General features: G+C 41.8%; 1 protein-coding gene across 8 annotated transcripts in view; it reads right to left on the bottom strand.

The window, feature by feature from the left end:
• The window catches only part of HECW1 (HECT, C2 and WW domain containing E3 ubiquitin protein ligase 1), a 188,021-nt gene that overhangs the window by 24,514 nt on the left and 143,602 nt on the right, over positions 1–19,905 (bottom strand). For all 8 annotated transcript variants that reach the window (XM_083577560.1, XM_083577557.1, XM_083577563.1 and 5 more), the window contains 7 exons: positions 13,235–13,365; positions 12,462–12,583; positions 8,732–8,917; positions 7,623–7,757; positions 4,695–4,800; positions 3,213–3,309; positions 104–187 (listed from right to left, as the gene is read on the bottom strand). In XM_083577560.1, the coding sequence (XP_083433686.1) occupies positions 104–187; positions 3,213–3,309; positions 4,695–4,800; positions 7,623–7,757; positions 8,732–8,917; positions 12,462–12,583; positions 13,235–13,365 (861 nt within the window). The remainder of the gene's footprint in view (positions 1–103; positions 188–3,212; positions 3,310–4,694; positions 4,801–7,622; positions 7,758–8,731; positions 8,918–12,461; positions 12,584–13,234; positions 13,366–19,905) is intronic.

The raw sequence follows: 19,905 nt of genomic DNA on the forward strand, positions 1-19,905 counted from the left end.
ATAGAAATTCCCCCGGATTAGGGGTGTGTCTTGCTGGGAAGCAGCTAGAAGTGACTGCTTAGAAGCAGGATGAAAAGTATACAGTTATTGCCAATTTTATTACCTCAGTAGTATTACTAAATCTGCATCACAGGACAACTTCTCAAGCCCATGTGTACCTTCTGTCCGAATGTAGTGGATCTTTTCCCTGTAAAGTGAACAGCACAGAAGGAAGTTGCAATGGGACTAAGGAAAACATAGGTGTACCTCGTTTCTGCAACACCAATTCTGTTTCTCTTCAAAAAGCCAATATAAAAATAGCTAGTGCTGAGAAATAATCTGAATCCTATAATCAATGTCTTGAGTCAAATCAATTTATATTCCATTGGATTTTCTTTGCAGTCCAGAATGTGTCAGAGAAGGGAATGATGTCAGATTGACTGAAATTAAAACCTCATGTGAGCATTAGAGATAAATGTGAGAAACCTTTCAAAGAAGGCTGAAGAATGGGGAGGAAACCCAAGGAAGTAAGGAGGCAAGATGCTCAGAGGCTAAAGAGGAGGTACAGAGTGAGAAAGGGGTTGAAAAAGAAGAATCTGAAGGAAGTGTAAAGGAAAAAGAAAGTTACTTGAGGAAAAGGTAAGAAGGGGCAACAGGAGTAGAAGGCTTTGTAAAACCTGGAAGTCGTGTATGGAATTTCACAGTACTGGTGGTGGCAGGGAGACACAGGAGGGCACAGAAATGGGGGAAAGTAGGCATATTTCTGTGTGTCATGGCTTTCCCCCTTCTCTGCCACCTGTAGCCTGGCAATCTCAAGGGGATGATAAGGCTCATTTCTTTTTCTGAAGCAAAATTGTGTATCCAAAATAGCAATCACCAAGGGCCCACCTTTTAATGTTGCAATTGCATGTAATGTTAGCTTAGCAGCCAGTTTCCCTGTTCTAAAATAGGAAGAGTGATTTGCAGAGGAAAAGCAGTTGGCATTGGAGAGAGAGGGTGCCTAACTCTCCTGCAAGAGCTCTCCCTCTTCCGACAGTTTTTACTCCTACTGGGTTTCTAGACCTTTGTTTATCTCAGATACAAGGGTCTAACATACATTTCCCCCCATGGTGGCGGGGGAGGGGATGAGCTAGTGGAAGAGCAGTGAGTGGGAGAAAGGCAAAGCATAATTCCCTGTTGTTTTTCTGCTGCCAATCACCCCCTCCTTGGAATACTTTGAACTGGAACTAAGGTTTATTTTGAGATGCTCACTTTTGTCTAGCAAGCGATTTGGCTTAGAGAAGGGAGCAAATTCAGTGGAACCATGTCAAGTGAAAGAATAAGCTTGGCATGAGTCACCCAGAGTCCTTCGTTTTATGCAATTCAGGATTAATGTGTTGTATACCATGGAAGAAAAAGCCAGTGGGAATTTTTTATTAAAACCAGTGTGCTGGACAACCACCAGTGACCTAAGATGCGAGTTGAAGAAAATGACCTAAAGATGAATGGATCATGTTACAAATCCCATTACACACCTCCTAGGCTGTCTCAGCCTTGTAATAGTCAAATCTGTTCACTGCTAAAAAGAAGATACAAGGGTTTTTACTTCTCTGAGGAAGGGAGAACTATTACTTAGGTTAGGGTGTTGTTGTTTTTAAAAAACCAAACTGGAATAATTTGATGGTGCCTACAGAAATGTTCATTTTAAATACAGCAGGAATTATTGACTTGTATATTTTAGTCAGAAGATTTCTGTTGCTGGAGCCAAAGTAAAGTCTCTTTTGACTAGTTTACAGAACTAAATAAGACAAATTGGCAAGCAAGGCTAGAAAAAAATTGAGAGAATGGTGGGTGAAGGAAATTGGGCAGGGGTGGGAAAAAATCTCACTACAAAAATCTGGATATTCTCTGTTACATTTGTAATAAAACAGAATTTATTGATAGCCCAGACCACAGTGGAGTTTGCAAAAATTAACATTCTTGACAGGTGACAGTTAAGTAATGCTACTTCCATCAGCTCAGGGTCTCCCTGAAAATCCCAATTCATTCCACCATGTGTCTGTGAGAGCCCATTCAATAAACCTCCTGCTTTTGCTGCCTGTCTAGGACTGCAACAATGGAGTTTCTGAGGTTGTGTGTGTGTTAAGGTTCTATTGGAGGAAACTGATTTTCTAGATCCATTTCAGTTGGAAGCTTAGGCCCAGTTTTGGCACAGAAACTGCTTTGGTTGCCCTGTAGGATGTTCTATGTCAGGAGAGAGACAGGGAAAATGTGTCCTTGTTAATTCTCATCAACTTCTCAATGGCTTTCAATACCATCAACCACAGCATCCTTCTGGAGCGGCTGTGAGTGAGGGGCAGGTGGCACCCTTTTGTGGTGGTTCTGGTCCTACTTGGATGGTCGTTTCCAGAGGGTGATGCTTGGGGGGTGCTTTTCAGCCCCATGGAGCCTTCAATGTGGGGTTCTACAGTGCTCAACTCTATCTGTTCAACATCTTCATGAAACACTGAGTAGAGTCATCTGGGTTGTTGGAGTATGTTGTCAGCAATATGTTGACAACAAAGCTCTACGTTTCCTTTTCATCTGCATCTGTGGCACCGGATGTGCTGGACCATTTTCTTGCCTCAGTAATGGACTGGATAAGAGCCAACAGATTGAAGCTGCCAGGCAAACCACTTCTCTTTCCCCAGTCCTTTGGCTAATTCAACAATATATGGCCTTTTAAACTTGGGGGGGGGAGTTACTGTTTTGTTTTTATTTTATGTATTTTCTGTTTTTATACAGTAAACAGCCCTGTGATCCTCGGATGAAAGGTGGTATAGAAATTTAATAAATAATAAAAATGATAATAATTAATCACCTTGCCCCAACCATAATATGTGGCTGTTGGGCTGTGTTTGGCTCAACTATCCAGGTTGTGACTCAAGTATCCAGGGTTTTTTGATTATATTTATACACCGGTACAAGAGGTTTATTAGACTATGCATGACTGGGGGTTATTCTGCTGTTATAAGCATTGCTTACAATCTGCTTTTCAGCACATAATGCTTTGCCGCTAAAATATCTGTATTAGTAGTCAACAATATTCTCCATATAGATTCTTTATATATACCAGAGATCTCGCTTAAACTGGAGACGCCAGTGAATGAATCTGTGACCTTGTGCACGTAAAGCCCATTCTACCACCAATCTATGGGTCCTCGCATTTTACATGCAGCAAAAGTATGAAATAATTTAACTACAGAAAGCTGTACCTGAGTGCATGATTTCTTGCCAAACTTGGCTGACGCTCCTGCAGCATTTCAAAGATGTTGGGCTGGCGTAGAAATGCAACAATTTTATCATTGTATGCTGGATCAGGAGGAAAGAACACAAACATTATGGAAATTTCAGTTAAAGACTTATACTGTTGTTTTAGCATTTTTAAACATTAAAGCACTTGGGTGCCTTGGTAGAAAAGGTAACATGTAAAGTAAGTAGATAAATTTTGTTTAACAAATAATGAAACCTATTCTAAAAGATACACAGCTTACCAGGATTCTGGGGAGAACACACACCCACACACACACACCACCACCACCACCATCACCCCACCCATCTGACTGGGTTGCCCCATCCACTCTGGGCAGCTTCCAGCATATACAAAAGCATAATAAAACATTAAACATTAAAAACTTCCTGAAGCAAGGCTGCCTTCAAAAGTCTACAAAAAATTATATGGTTGTTTATCTCTTTGACATCTGCCAGGAAGGCATTCCACAGGGTGGGTGAGACTACCAAGCTTAATCTCTCGCAGCAAGGGAACCGCCAGACCGCCCTCAGAGCTGGACATCAGTGTCTGGGCTGAATGACAGGGGTGGAGACGCTCCTTCACGTACACATGTACAATATAGATACATATATATCACTGTAATAGAATAGTTGCTTCCTAGTGCATATAGGAATACTCCCTATAGGAATACTCCAGAATGCCCATACATATGGATGCAAAAGACACTGTACATCCCATTTTCTGCCCAGGAAATAAGGGATTTATAATCCAACCTAGGATTCCCTTGTGTAAATAAATGATGCTTTTGACATCATTTGCCACCCACCAGGCAGTCCCTTGGCAATTTCTAGGCTTCAGGGAACTCTTCCCTCCTGCAAGCTTTCGCTCTTCTCCTTGGGGAAGGAAAGCAGGTTTAACAGGTAAAGGAGTGGAGAGATACAAGCCAATGAAAGCTCAGCTGAAGAAGGCCTGCTTTTTGGGAGGTGGGTTTTAAAATACGCCTGGAAATTCCTAGAGCCGTCCAGGCTACCTCACCTAAGGGAGCAGTTTATTTATTCAAAGCCCTTCTATCCCACTTCATCATGTGTTTGAAGTGACTTGCATATAAAGGGCTGAAGGAAACGCTCACCAAAAGGTGTAGGGCTAGGAACCTGAGTGAATGCTGAAAAGCTGCAACAAAGAAGGAGGGAAGCTATGATTTGAAGGGGAAAAGCAGCAGGCAGGAGGGGGGACTTAATCCTTCTCCTGCCCACTGCTTTTGCTCTGCAAACCTAGATGTGAAGCACCCACCCACTCCAATGGAGCTGAGAGACTTGTTTCAGCCATTCACCCTCTCTTTCTCTGCAAAGGATCACAATGAAAAAGCAAGAATACACAAAAAATACACACGATGCTGTTTTCCTCCTGTGGTGAGAGATTTATAAAGAGCTACAATGTAAACTCATTGAAAAGCAACCATACATACCCAGAGGTAAAGACTCATGATGGTGCTGATTTCGAATTGCGGTTACAAGACTGTTGCCTGGCCTCGTCAACAGAGAAACTCCTCTGTTTCGAGAGACCTCTGATGCCTAGAGGGATAGAACCATAGAATTGTAGTAGTGTTGGAAGGGACCACAAGGATCATCTAGTCCAACCCTGTACAATCTTTTGCCCAAGGTGTGGGGGAGGGAGGTGCGATTTGCCCTGAGATTAAGAGTCTCACACTCTACTGACTGAGGGGTTGCTAGTAAAATACTCTGTGTGATTTCATAAATAGTTGTTGGTGTTTTTCTCTCTGTGTGTATATACAGGCAAGTAATGTTTATCTGTTGGACTATAGGTAGAACAGGAAAAAGTGTTTGATGGTTATCAACCTCAGTTCTGAAATAGGATTTGAAAAACATGAAGAGTACCATTATGTTATTAATTGAAAGATAATGTTACTAATGACCGGAGTTTAGCTGCACTCCTGCACTGTACACATCAGTGGCTCCTAGCCATGAGGCCTACGATCTGCCACAAGACAGGCATACGCTCTTTCTGCTCAGGTCCTGCTTGTGGGTTTCTCACAGGCATCTGTGAGAAGAAGACGCTGGACTAGATGGGCTACTGGCCTGATCTAGCAGGTTCTTCTTATGTTCTTATGCTTTACTTGTCCATAAATCCCAGTCATATGCTAATCCAGGCAGACACAATTTGCATGTGTTCCCTACATACATAACAACCAGGCATTCAACTCTTATCCTTTATCCAGTAGACAAGACTGTATGCAGTACATTCTTTTCAAAGAACTGTAATCTCACCAAACATCTGTTGGGAGGTAAAGGAAGAGGGGCTGAATTTAGCTGCTCCTCCCTCCTTGCCAACGGCTGTTTAAGTATGACTGCTTTCTGAAGAGGATGTATGCAGCCTCAATAGCTATGGACTTCCCATTTGGATCAGGGCCACTCATTCTGTGTGCAGGTTTTCAGCCTCAGATAGCTGATTTTTCAAAATCAAAAATATTAATAATTATCTATGGCATTTGAGCATTATTGCAATAAGAAAATGCGCATATTCAAGGAGTTGGCGTTAAATTCAAGGTTTCAGGTGTACCTATTCAATCTCTGTATCACAGTAAAGCACCAGCTCTTTTTAATTATCTATTTATAAAAAGTAGCTAAATGTGACAAATCACTTCTGAAAAGAAGAACATACATGTAGCATATAGGTAATGAGGAACCAGCCAATATAGCAACGTATGAGAGAATTTTAAAAAGATGTTGCCTACTATTTAAAATATAAACACGCTGTGTACTGTCTGCTAAGAAAGGAAACTGCCTGCTTTTGATTCCCTCTCTTTTGTCTGTGATAGGCACCATTATATCAGTCTCAGTAGAGTTATTCCTATTGTGTTTAGATAGATTTAAGCACTTAACAAACCAACATGAAAATTGTCACAGAAAGATTGCAGAACAAAACCCATCCACAAAGCAGATAGTTCACCTGAACAACAAAGACGACAAAGCTGGTAAAAGGTAAGATCCCAGCCTCCAGCCATAATATTTCTTTGCTATTTGGGACAGGGGGAATAATACACAAAGGAAAGAAGAATTAGTGAACCCCGGCTTCTAAGAAATGTTGGAGAACTGCGTGCTGCAATGAAGGCTGACGCTGAGCATGTGTCAGAAGGATGGGTCTAAGAGACTCCCTCACCCAAAAAGCCCCGAGGTACCAAGGAGTCTGTTTTTCTGGCCCCAAGGCCTTCCTTAATTAGCTGCTCCTACTTCGTTTGAGCTGTCTTATGGCCCATCCAGCTACTATGCCCAGGGACTCCAGGCCAGAACGGTTAGTGTTCCCACCAAGGCCTGTGCTTTGTGTTCTGTGAATGACAGAAGGACCCACACCCTGAAGTTGTGCATTCTACAGAAAACCCAGGCAACGGTATAATCTGTGGACTGTCAGCACCAACCCTAAAGACAGGCAGCTGCAAATAAAAACATGCATCATTTTATTTGTATGCTGCCTTTCCATGCTCAAGGCGGCTTAGAACATGGGAAAAAAGTACATTACAAACATAACAAAAGTAGTCATAAACAATAAATAAAACATCAAAAGGTACACAACCAAATTAAACAATTGCCACATAAATCATAAGAAGATCTAAAAGTAAAGATACAAAAAAATCAATAATAGCAACAACTCACCCCGCAACCCCCCACCCCCAAAAAACTCTTAAACTATACCGCAGTCCCAGAGTCTGTTCAACAGCCTCAGCTTTTGTAGCTGGAGTCAGTCAGGGCCCCTCCTTCCCAGGCCTCGTGGGAAAGGCCTGCAAGGCAGGGAGCAAGTCTTCCAGGGCTCACAGCCAAGATACAATCTGCTGTTGACAGCCAGCAAATGAATTGCTTGGAAACAAGCAGATATAAATCTGTTCTAATCACTTTACAAGATATGAAGGCCGCAAGAGGTATTGATAGCTGTGCTGAAGCTAATATCTGCAGCTGTTTATAAGGTCATTTATTTTTTGTACCACACTGGCAACTCATAGCTGGGCAAGCTCTGTCTTTCTTTATCACTACGATATGCCTTCTTGCCCCCTCCCCAATATGGCTTAATCCGTAACATTTAATCTTCTGGAATTTTTCTTTTCTTACTAGACCGTGTCAAGGTGAGTATAGCCTGCTCCTGGTATCTACCAAATATTGAATGGGCTGAATGGGGGTTCAGTTAATAGGGTATATGTATCTGGATTCTAATTCATCATCAGTCTCTCTCCCAGGTTTCAGGCCACAATATAATAATAATTTATTATATATCCAGCTACTTCCTACAAAATATAAAGCTAGCAAGGTGAATGCGAAGAAATTGCTTTGCTGTGAATATACCCATTTATCCAGAAATCCTAATGAATTAGAGCAAGAAAACATACCTCTCCAGCACTGTAGCTGCGGAGTCGCTGAAGATGCTGTCTGTGAGTCAAATGATTGGGTAGGCGGCCATTTTGAAGTGGGATCCTGGGATCAATGAAAGTAGTAGCACGGCTGTTGTGGTCAACAAAGAAGGACTGTAATAAAATAATGTTGAAAAAGAACAATGATTATAATACTGATAAAGCAACCAGAGTAAACAATGTATTCAGCAGGATTCTGCATGGTCCTCTAAGGCATCTTGCCTGGCTCTTCCATTTGAACAATTAGATGTTCAGGTGTGGACTTGCTGCAAGGGGTCAAACCCTATAAAACCCCCTAAGTCTCTTGTCAATAAGACCCAGGAACCGGGAAGAGATAAAGTCCAGCAATTTATTGATCCAGTGGGATATGTTCCGCAAAGTCTGGACCCCCTCCTAGTGGCAAGAGGGGGTATACATAAGTTTTTACAAAGCATTTCAGTTTCCACCAGTCATATACATCATTACCTCATTCAAGTTGTTAGACCAATCATATGCATAAAAGGACATCTCAAGCTGTTGCACTTGCAAGCAGCTTTGATTCCCACCCATGGCCGTTGCATTGTTGCAAAAGCCCCTGTGTGCGCTGGGAACCTGTGTTACGTGTAGCAAGTTACGTGTAGCCATTTGCGTTCTATTATATGCTGCGTTTCTTCTTCTAGCTTTGTGCTGTGGCTTGTGATTTATGTGTTAGCTGTTTTTCTACCCCAATGGGGAAGGTGAACTTCTCTATTAGAAGCACACGCAGGGGCTTACAGGGGTACACAGTATCACATTTATTGTAGCCCTTTGGATTACCTCCACAGACTGAGGTGCTTGTGGTCCACTTGTCCTCTGTGACTGCTCAGCGGCCTGATTGCCTGTAGACAGCCAGCACTGGCAGTTGTGTCCTGTAAATGTATTCAGGTCCCCAAATTCATATACTTAGCCTATTAATGTGCATGCCACTGAATGACTCAGAAGGAGACATCTGAAAATAAGGCACAAACTTCAAAGCTAATACATTTTAACACCTTGGGCATTCTTGGTCAACCTCATAAAATAAGTCAGATAAATTTGCAGAGAACTCAATATTGTATAAATTATTGTACCTTGCCTTGTTGATCAGTTTTGATCTCCCAGCCGCGGGGAAGCTCCAGCCGTGTGTCAGCAAACATGTTGATGAAATTTACCAGGTCCCTGTTGTGCTGATACCGCTCAAAATTCCGAGCATCTCTGCGGATCTTTAGAATCATATGCTTTAAGCAGGTGCTGTTGGTAAACACTCGATAGGCACTCTGGATACGAAAAGCAGGAGGGGAAAACAAAGCTTTCATGACTGCAAATGTGTCAACTCTAATGACCTTTTCCAGAATATGTATGACTCATACAGGCAACCCCCTTCCCCCAAACTCTCTTGTCTGAAATAGTAAATCATGTAACTGTTTTTAAGAGCCTTGTGAGCTGCTAGACTCCAAAGTCTGGTTATTTACAGAAGGGTAGGCTTGTCTTTTAATAAAGGGCCCAAAGAATATGCATTTAATACAGGCAATGGCCATTTCATGTGCGGGTTCCATTCCTTTCTGTCCCCGTTCCATCCCTCTTCCAGGTCCAAAAGGACCTGCTTGTCATTTGGACACACCTAAAATGGTTGCTGCCTGTATGTCTTTTCCCACATTAAAAGGTAAAGGGATCCCTGACCATTAGGTCCAGTCACAGACAACTCTGGGGTTGCGGCGCTCATCTCGCTTTACTGGCTGAGGGATCCGGCGTACAGTTTCCAGGTCATGTGGCTAGCATGACTAAGCCGCTTCTGGCGAACCAGAGCAGTGCACGGAAATGCCATTTACCTTCCTGCCGGAGCGGTACTTATTTATCTACTTGTACTTCGTGCTTTCGAACTGCTGGTTGGCAGGAGCTGAGACCGAGCCACGGAAGCTCACCCCGTCGCAGGGATTCGAACCGCCAACCTTCTGATCGGCAAACCCTAGGCTCTGTGGTTTAACCCACAGTGCCACCCGCATTAAGAGCCTTTAAATGCTCAGCAAGAAAGTTCACAAATACCAAGATTATTCCAGATCAAATTGAGACATGGTTGGTCTTAGTTGTCAGACTATAGCCATCCAGAATGCATAACACTACATCCTCCTGCGATTCAGTGGGTCCCTTGCCCCTGTAGCGACATCTGTAAGAAAGAGCCATGTGGCTCTGATAAGTAAGCAGTCGTTGCCTGAGGGCCTATGACATTGGCATGGGAAGGAATCCTGTCATTTGCCTCAACCTTCCAGTTCCTTCCTACAGATATTGCTGCAGTGAAATATCATGTAGCCACATGGAAGAGGCTCTCACATTGCTCCAGCACACATGTAACTTGCTAAGTATTTATGATCATACACAGTGAATGATCATTAATTTCTGGAAATATATGATAATGTTCTTGCTATTTAGCTTGGGGCTGGGATTACAGAAACTTAGTAGTACAAACTCTGGAATTCCACCACCAGCTCATTGACCATTTTAGTAGCTCTCTGAGACCTTAAAAGAGACCAAAAATGTCATAGGTTTTTTTAAAGCCCTCAAGTAAAGAAGAGATCTGTTTTCCATTTCGGCTCCAGCTGCTGGATAATATTTTCCAATTCAATTTTCATGGCCATAATTAATGCTTCTAAATTTTAATTGGAGTTTGTGGTTAAAATATTATAACGACATTAAGCCCAAAGTTATGTAGCATATTATTTTTACATAAGTGGAATTTGTATGACTGCCTTAACAGATGTTTCAGCAGGTCATTCTGGTTTCTTTGGCAGAATCGAAATCATTGCTGTAACAGAAAAGGTGTTGCTCTGTTCAAATTAATTTGATACCTGCTTTGATGTAAGATCTACTAATATAAAGTGAAAGCCACAAAAAGTTCAAAGAGGAATATTCAGATTAATCTTGGACGTTTTCTGAATAGTATTTGAATCCCCTGACCAAACCAAAACTGGATCTTAAGAAAACTGCTTATGCTCCACCAGTCATTCCAACAGACTTCTCAGAGAAAGCTTGAAATGATTTTTAAAACTGTATTTTGTTTCTGCTTAGCCAATTATGAGGGGAAAGTGTGCATTTGCCAAAAGAGTGGAGATAACTGATATATACTTTCTTGCCTTGTGACAGTGCAGTTTTCAAGTTTTCAACTTCCTGGGGAACTTCTTTGCATCAACTTGCCTACCAAGAAACCCCTGAACATCTGCCAAAGAGCCCCAGGATAGTGCGCATTATTCTCAGATGCATTCTAGGGCATGTAGTCAGTTCATCTATGGCACGAACCAGCTGCTGAACCCCACAATGGCCTTGCATGAATGAACAAGCAACCTAGAATACACACAACATTCCCATTTGGCTGCATGTTTTAGGGGCTGAGATTTGTTGATTTAATATTTGTATTCTGCTTTTCCAACAACAAATGTTGAGTTCAAAGTGGTTCACAATAATCACAACACCATTTAAAAAGCAGCAAGCACTGCAACTGCTATAATATCAAACACAAAAGCATATAAAGCAAACAACAACAAATTCATCAAAACAATTAATGCAATTCAATAAAGTCACAGTAACTCCCTGATAGCATTGCAAGGATACTTCCTCATCACTTGGAAGCTTCCTTCAGAACAAAAAAAAAAGGGGGGGTTAGCTTTTCAACACTGCAATGGGTGGAAGCCTCATTCACTGTCATGAAGTATAGAAACTTAAATGGAACTATGCTTTTAAAAACCATTTTGGGTGGGTGGGAGATCAGTAATGCCACACAAGTTCTCTCTTGGGGAGGTTTGTCTCCTACTACTGATTTTCTCCTTGAGGATGTGAAGCTTTCAAAAGGCATTCCAGGATCTGAAAACCTCTGTTCTGAGATACCGTATTTTTTGCTCTATAAGACTCACTTTTTCCCTCCTAAAAAGTAAGGGGAAATGTGTGTGCGTCTTATGAAGCGAATGCAGGCTGCGCAGCTATCCCAGAAGCCAGAACAGCAAGAGGGATTGCTGCTTTCACTGCGCAGCGATCCCTCTTGCTGTTCTGGCTTCTGAGATTCAGAATATTTTTTTTCTTGTTTTCCTCCTCCAAAAACTAGGTGCGTCTTGTGGTCTGGTGCGTCTTATAGAGCGAAAAATACGGTACTTGTTAGAGTTTGGTAAAATACTGATTTAGTGATTGTGTGGGAATGTGTTAGGGATGTTCTAGCATGGAGAAATGGGAAGAGTATGAGTTGTACATATGACAAGCTAGTGGCCTTGCTAACCAAAATGTTGCATAAGGATTATAATGTAGATCCAGGTCTATTAAGGCAGAAACAGATGAGCACAGTAATTGTCCAACATCTTCTGAAATATCTTAGCAGTGAGAAAAGCTACCTTTATGCATTATGATTCCCCTTGAACACGCATGACTCAACAATACTCTGTTGTGGATCAATGACTAAACATCTCATTGTAGTTTATGCTCAGTGATAAGGTTTGATATCATACATTTGCAAACCACCAAATGCTCCTTTTTCAAAAAGGAGGCACATGTAGAGGGGTTTTTGCAAACCATGCTGCTGGATTGCTGCAAAGCCAAATTTCTTCTGCATGACCATCCAGGTGAACAAATTCAAGTGGGGATGAATTTATCACTTGGATAATTGTATTTTCTTCCCTAGAATTCAGTTCTCTCCCCGCAATTCTGGCTTTTGCGTAGTTTCTCCGATCACTTTCATTCTTTCTCACACATTCTCAATTGCAGAGAGAGAACTGAAGTGCCACCTGGATGCTGCTATCAAAGTATATCAGCAATTTGCAAGATAAATGAGGGTCAAGCACTTACATAGTTTGCATGCAGCACCGTGAAAAACTCAGGGTTGGTGATGAACTTTACAGCTGGAGACTGCAGCAACAAAGTGATTTTTTGAGAATTCACAGGTGAAACAGGTACTTCTCTTCTAATTTCTGAAAATAAAAAGGCTTCCATGTAATACACAGCAAGAGAACATTTGAATTTTGAATGACTATTCTCCCCTCTTCTGATTTCCCCCTCTAAAGCACAGCTTCTGGCCAACTTCCTGGTAGCTACAGAAAGGACTTGTTAATCCATGGCACAACGCTCCCCAACAAACCTGTGCTTCTTGTGTTTTCGATTCCTTATTTGCCGATTCCTTTAGCTAAGTCTTGGCTTTTAGGCAACAAGTTCTTTCCAACTTAGTTTTATAAATAAATATCCAGTGTAAAAGTGAATAGTTCTTTTTATCTCTGACATCCACAAGTATCTTTTCAAGTATCTTAACTTCTTGTGCATTTAACATATTAAATCTTTTTTCTGATGTTATGGTTTTAGCTTTTTGTTAACCGCTCTGGGATTTTTTACAGTCAAGCTGCATATAAATTTTATGAAATAAATAAACCAACAGGAGGGAATATGGAAGCGCAATGACGCTTGGGACCCACCAATTACAGCCCCAACATAGACTTTATCACAACAGTGAGAACCAGACCCTCATTGAGAAGCATCTGTGAAATGTGATGCTACCCCGCCCCACTCATCTACAAAGCTCATACAATACCATAGTAAGAGGAGGACACTGACTCATGTAAATGTCTTACCTGAATTTGGCTGGGAAGGGTCTGCCTCAGAATCACTTCCTCCTCCAGCGGGAAGCCTCTCTACCCTGCTGCTAACCACAGTGTCCTCATCTGTTCTTTCCGTAGCAATAGTTCGCTGAATATTTTGGTACCTTGATTTTGAAAAAGGGGAAGAAGTAAAATATGTTAGTCAGATGCACATTACCCCTTCATGCTTAGCCACGATTTGGCTTAGTGTTATGTGTGGTCATTGCCTGTTGTTATTTTGAAGTATTTGGGCACAGTGAATTAACTATGCACGATCTCCTTAAGTACAGCCTAACAGGAAAGAAAGACAGAAAGTGAAATTCTGGCTTCTCTTGGCCTGACCTTATAGTCAGCTATGGTTGCCATAAATAAAGATTATTTCTTTATTTCACGAAATTTATATACTGCTTGATGGTAAAAGAAAACTCAAAGCAGTTTATGAAAAAGATAGAACAATAAAATTATTACTAAAAAGTTACAACCATAATTTAAACCATACAGAAAGTTTTAACGACAATAGAATAGACTAAAACAAATTAAAACTCACACAAACTAAATAAAAATCTGGGTAGACATGTCTAAATAAAAATGTCTTCAGTGGGCACGAAGGCCTGATAAAAATAGGCAGGGAGCTCCAAAGTGTTGAGGCTTCCAAACTAAACAATTGAGTTCTTATAGATGTGGTGCAGGTATTATGCGGCACCCGTAAAAGTGCAAATTCTGCCGATCAAAGCTGTCAAGTGGGAACATGTAAGTCAATCTTATAGGTAAACTGAAGAAAATGTGAAACTTTGATATTAGGTAGGCTTACTGGCTTGGACTGGCAAATTTTGAGTATTGGTTCAATATTATTAGCTAAATATAATTAGGTAGTTTATATTTAATATTTATTAGAATTATGCTTTAGGTTTCTCAAGTGTTTATGGCATTTGGATTGGAATAACAACAACAACAACAACAACAACAACAACAACAATAATAATTTATAATTTCTTATACCCCACTCATCTGACTGGGTTACCCCAACTGCTCTGGGTGGCTTCCAACAAGAATACAAATCAAACAACAAAAAATCAAACATTAAAAGCTTCCCGAAACAGGGCTGCCTTCAGATGTCTACAAAAATTTATATAGTTGTTTAACTCTTTGACATCCTCCAGGAGGGTACTCTACAGGGGGAAATGATCATAGAATCATAGAATCATAGAGTTGGAAGAGACCACAAGGGCCATCGAGTCCAACCCCAAATGATTTCATTCTTAGTAAAGATGCAGGGAATTAATAATAGTAATAGTAATAATAATAATATTAATAATAATAATTTTGTTTTTAGGTTATTTCTTGGTTTGGTTTGATTTATGATTTGACAGTCTTGGAAGTTTTAATAAAATACTTGAATTGAATTGAATTGGGAAGAAGGTGAAAATATAAAGATTTATGCTTGGCTGAAAGAGTAGACTGCTTTTGTTTCATTAATTTCCTCAATAATCAATGCTTTATATTTAACTTTACATGAACATACACATATTAGCAAGAAGGTAAATAGCATAATAAAATTAGCTTTAAAAAAACACTACAAGAACTAAGGATTTGTTGTTTTGCCTTTAAATATGCCCTTTGCAAACAAATTAATATATTTGGACTTCACACTATATTAACGTAGCTCTATTTTCCCCCACTCTCTCTTTTATAAGAACCTATAAACATTTTTATTCACTTCACAGCAGGCTGACTGAACAAACTTTCCATTCCAGTGCAGGCTGAGTTTTATGCCCCCCTCATGCAATAGCAGAACAGAAAAACGTAGTTCACCTATTTAGAGGGATATATACAGTGCATAAGCTTCCTATTTAATTAGATGGTAGAAAAATCCCCTAGGGGCTAATAATGCCTAGGAAGCAAAGCAATGGACCAAGAGACTACTGCAGCTTAGTCAAAATTGTGTAAAGCAATCTTCAAGATGTTCTGAAAAAATGCCCACATATGTGGAAAAAAACTTGAAACAGCTATGTGGATGCATTGGAAAAATCCAGCACTTTTTCAAATGATGATTGTGATGGTGGGTACATTTACTGTGTGTGCATTATAAAGGTGGTTTTCAAACTTTCTGTCCTCAGGGAGCCCCTAAAGACTGGTTTTCCAAGGAACTGCCACAGCTTTCTGCAGGATACGTGCTCTGGGACACACTGCCAGCCTGATGTGCCTCGCTGCCCATTCCCTCTTCTGTAACTGGCTTTTGTTAGGTGAACAACCAGTCTTTCGGGGAGGCTTCCTTGAGGGCCATCATTAAGCATCTCATTGAGATGAGTAGGTGCGTCTGAGGCGAAACAGGAAGATGCCGCTCTGCCTCTGCCGCCACCAAAGCCTTCCTTGCATGGCAACACCCAGAAAGTGGCAATAACAGTGGGTTCTGGTGAGATCTCACACAAGGTCTCACAGAGTACATTAGATCTCACAACATTTTGGCAAGATATTGCCAGTAGCTACCAGAGCTGCTGCCGGCACCCCTTCTTCACCAGTAGTGGAGCATGAGGCATGCTCTCAGGGGTGCTGCTTCTTGGGCTCCCGCCACCCAAGGCAGCTGCCTCTCTCAGCCAGCCTCATGAGTAGACTACACTGAAAACCCCTTGGAACAACCCCAGTATGCTTTTCAATAGTTTCAAAACCATCGTTTTGTTTAGTCTAGTCTAGACCCTAAAGGACCTTGAATGCTGTCTGTGCCAGCTGAAAAGACGACGAGAGATGAGGGACGCCAGCAAACCCATCTGCATGTCTCTACCTGGCAACCCTGTGGTTTTCTCAGGACTGGGAAAGGGAGAGAAAACTGGCTGTGGTTTATCGCTACCTAGTTTTAATTTTGGGTGTGTTCTTTTTTCTGTTGCCATTGTGGATAAGAGATGGGAGTTTCTTGCTGTGGATGCTTGTGGGCAACTATTTACACTGCTCAGGGTGAGATCCTGGATGATTGGGGGGGGGGGTTGAGTTGTTAAGTTACTCAAAAGCCAACAGATTGAGGGTCTGTTGGCACACAAACTTTGGTTGTTTCATCTGTTTCTGTCTGCTTGAATGTTTTGTTTATTTTTACCTAATCAGTTGGTTAAATTGGAAATATTAATTTTTGCTGCTGTAGTTTTGCTTGGTTACCTTGGGTTAGAATTGTGTTTTACTGGACCTAATTTTGTGGTTTTTGTACATTCAAGGAAGAGCCGACTATAAATACTGCAAACAAACAAAAGTATTTTGTTCATTTTCATTTGAGGAAAAGCCTAGCAGCTGCACAAATACTGCCCAGTTCATCTCAATATTTAAGCCTAATGCAGAAGGAATGTTTTCTAAACTAGATAAAAGGCAGTACATAGAATACTTTAAAATGACCTTCATGGACCTGCCACAACCACCAGAGGGAAGCAAGGTGAGGCTCAAGGGAGGTCTCATTTATATGTTACTGGTATGACGTAATTGTGGCTTTCTAAAGTTCTAAAGGATGGATTTGGCTGAAGGAATCTTATGGAATAAGTGGATCATAGGACGTCTCCCTATCAGTCCTGCTGGACCACAGAGAAGTTTGGTGCCAATACAATTGTTTCTCACATAATTTTATAAAGGTGGGCTTTTATTAATTAAATTTAATAATTCTGTTTGCTGTTTCTATTTTCCCTTAGCTTTCAGTTGTTTAATTACTTATTGTTTGTTTAACAGGGTTTTTAAAATTGTTGTTAGCTGCCTTAAGCTCTTTTTATTCTAAAATAAAAATACCCCCTCTACACACCTCTTCCGGCACCTCTTTTTCTAGAAAGAGTTCTGGCATCTCTATTTCTAGAAAAATAGCATTGTATGTAAGCATAATTTGAGATCAAGACAGCATATAAAGGGGTGGGGAAGCCCTGTCTTTTGGAACATCAGTGTAGATCTGGACTGCAGAAGGTGTGATGTGCTGGCCGATGCAGGAGTCCCGTCCATTGCTGTTCTGAGGGGTCTTCAGAAACTAAATGAAGGGACGTAAGCACTGTTGTCTTGTTTATTATTCTTTATTTCTTTATTTAATTTCTATACTGCCTTTCATCCAAGGATCACAGGGCGATTTTCGATATAAAAACACAAAAATACATACCATAGTAGCAAACAAAAACAATAACACTGCCACACACAGTTTAAAAGACCACAGACTGTTCAATTAGCCAAAGGCCTAGGAGAAGAGGAATGTTTTCGCCAGACACCTAAAGAAATGTAAGGAGAGCACCAAGCAGGCTTCTCTGGGGAGAGCATTCCACAAGTGGGGCCACCAGAGAAAAGATCTGTTCTGTAGCTTTATGCCACAGCCCAGTGGTGGCGAACCTATGGCACGCGTTCCAGAGGGGGCACTCAGAAACCTCTCTGCACAGAGCTGGCAGAAGGTGAGGGCAGGTGCATTGAGTCCTCAGCTCAATGTGTGTCCAAGTAGAAGCGCTTCGGATGGGGTGTCGGTGTGTGTGTGTGCAAAATGGAGCCACAACCTCCAGGGTGTGCGTTTTCCCTTGGGGAGTTTCTGCTGTGGGTGGGGAGGGCACAGCGCTATGCACGCGCTCAGAAGCGCACTGCCGCATTGGTGGGCTGCCGAGAGTGCCGAGCAGCTGCCTTCTTCCTGCTGCTGCTGCGAGGTTGAGGCTTCACACACCCTCCGGCCAGGGCCAATGGGAGCAGAGTCAGAAGTGGAGTGGAGGGTTCGCGCTCCCCAGCTGAGCTGCCTGCTCCCGCTCCTACTTGTGCAGGAGCAGGGTGGGGATCTCTCAGCTGGGAAGCATGAAGCCTCCACTTCGCAATTAGGAGCGGGATCAGGCAGCTCAGTTGAGGAGCACCTGGCTGCAGGGGCTCTCAGATGCAGCTTTTGGGCTGCCTCCACCTTCCCCAACCTCAGCAACTATTCAGCCTGGCTGCCTTCAGGTGGTGCAGGGGCTCTGATGCGGAGATGGGGGCTCCTTAAACTTCTTCCTTGAGGGGAGTGGAGCTGCAAACCCCTCAATGGAAAGTGTGACAGAGCCTGCACCTCCCCAGCTGAGCAGCCCCGATCCACCTCCTGTTCCCGTGCAAACAGCAATACTGTCTAGCAGAGCAGCCTGATCCCTCTCCTACTTGCCTGCAAGCAGGAGCAGGCAGGGGTGGGGGTGGCGGCAACATCCCTTGCCTGCTCGCTTGCCACCCAGCTCGTCTTCCCAATCAAAATGGAAGTTATACTCAGAACAGAGCATGTTCTGCTTCCAAAAAAAGTTCAAAAACCAGAACACTCATTTCCGGGTTTGAAGTGTATGGGTTCCAAGTAGTTTGAGAACTAAGCTGTTTGAAAACTGAGGCACCACTGTATTGCTCCACTCTTTCTCCACATGGATGTGCCAACCTCCCCTTCTAAACCAAAACCTCAGTATTCAGGTTAAATTGCCGTGTTGGCACTTGGCGATAAATAAGTGGGTTTTGGGTTGCAGTTTGGGCACTAGTCTTTCTTTGCATGCATTAATGAAGAATTTCTAGCCTTCACCTATTACTGTATTCATTGTCTCTGAATCTTAAAAGAACCACCGCCTTCTGGCAACATGTAGGCCTGTGTTACGTAAGTGTGTAGGGCAAAGAGAAAGGAGCGCATCTTGGGCAGGAAGTGAAGCATGCATGGCACAATTAACAGAGAAAGGGGAGCAAGAAGGTTGTGTTAACAGCATACCTGGCACACAAGCTAGCACATTCAAAATAAATATTTCAAATATTTCAATTACATCAAGCTAATATTGATTCAATTAAATGTTATTTTTATAAAATAAACCAAATGATCTCTTCTAGCAAGGTCTGGAACTGGTTTCATTTCCATTGCTCCCTAAAAAAGTATTTTTTCATTGCCTAGTTCTTGCAAACAGCAAGTGAGATGGTAAACCTGTAGATTGATGGTACCATGGCTAACTTGTCCTCCAGACATCATCATCATCATCATAATAATAATAGTAATAGAAAACTGGTAGAAAACTGGTATGTTAGGGGAAATGGTTGTACCTTAGCCTCCTCTCTGACATGCTAATTTTCTATATGTAAGAATGGGCTTTGGTGTAGTTGTATTCCCTACACATAGATTTATCACAACAAATGCAGCAGCTTGATGGCTCCAAACCATATTTCTATTTCACCTTCCTCGCAGGAAATCTGGATGACATATCCCGGCCCCCATACATACCTTACACTTTTTTGTTCTCACAACCACCCTGTGAGGTAGACTGCACTGAGAAAGAGTGACTGGCCCATGGTTACCCAGCGAGTTTTGTGGACGAATTGGGATTTGTAATAGTCTGACCTACTACACTACTCCGACTAGTATGCTTGAGATAATACCTTGTGGGACTCATTGGTGTTATGTTCTCTTATGCACAACAGATATTTTTAGAGGAATTAAAGCCTTTAGGGAAATTACTAAAATTCCTAGTGGCTGTCACTTGGCAGCTGATTTCTATAATCCTCCTTTCTGCAAATTGGACTGAAGAACTCCCATCCTGTTTGGCTCTCTTGAAAGGAAGAAGCTTTGAATTTGCTCGCTTGGCACACCAAAGATAATCATCCCACATTTTAAAGTATAAGAAACCCCCCCCCCCCAACTAGCCTGCCTGTTCGCTTTAAGGTGTGTAATTAGAGGATAGATGTTCCAGGCCCAGGTT

The sequence above is a fragment of the Podarcis filfolensis genome (assembly GCF_964270895.1).
Source record: "Podarcis filfolensis genome assembly, chromosome: 12".
Lineage (NCBI taxonomy): Eukaryota > Metazoa > Chordata > Lepidosauria > Squamata > Lacertidae > Podarcis > Podarcis filfolensis.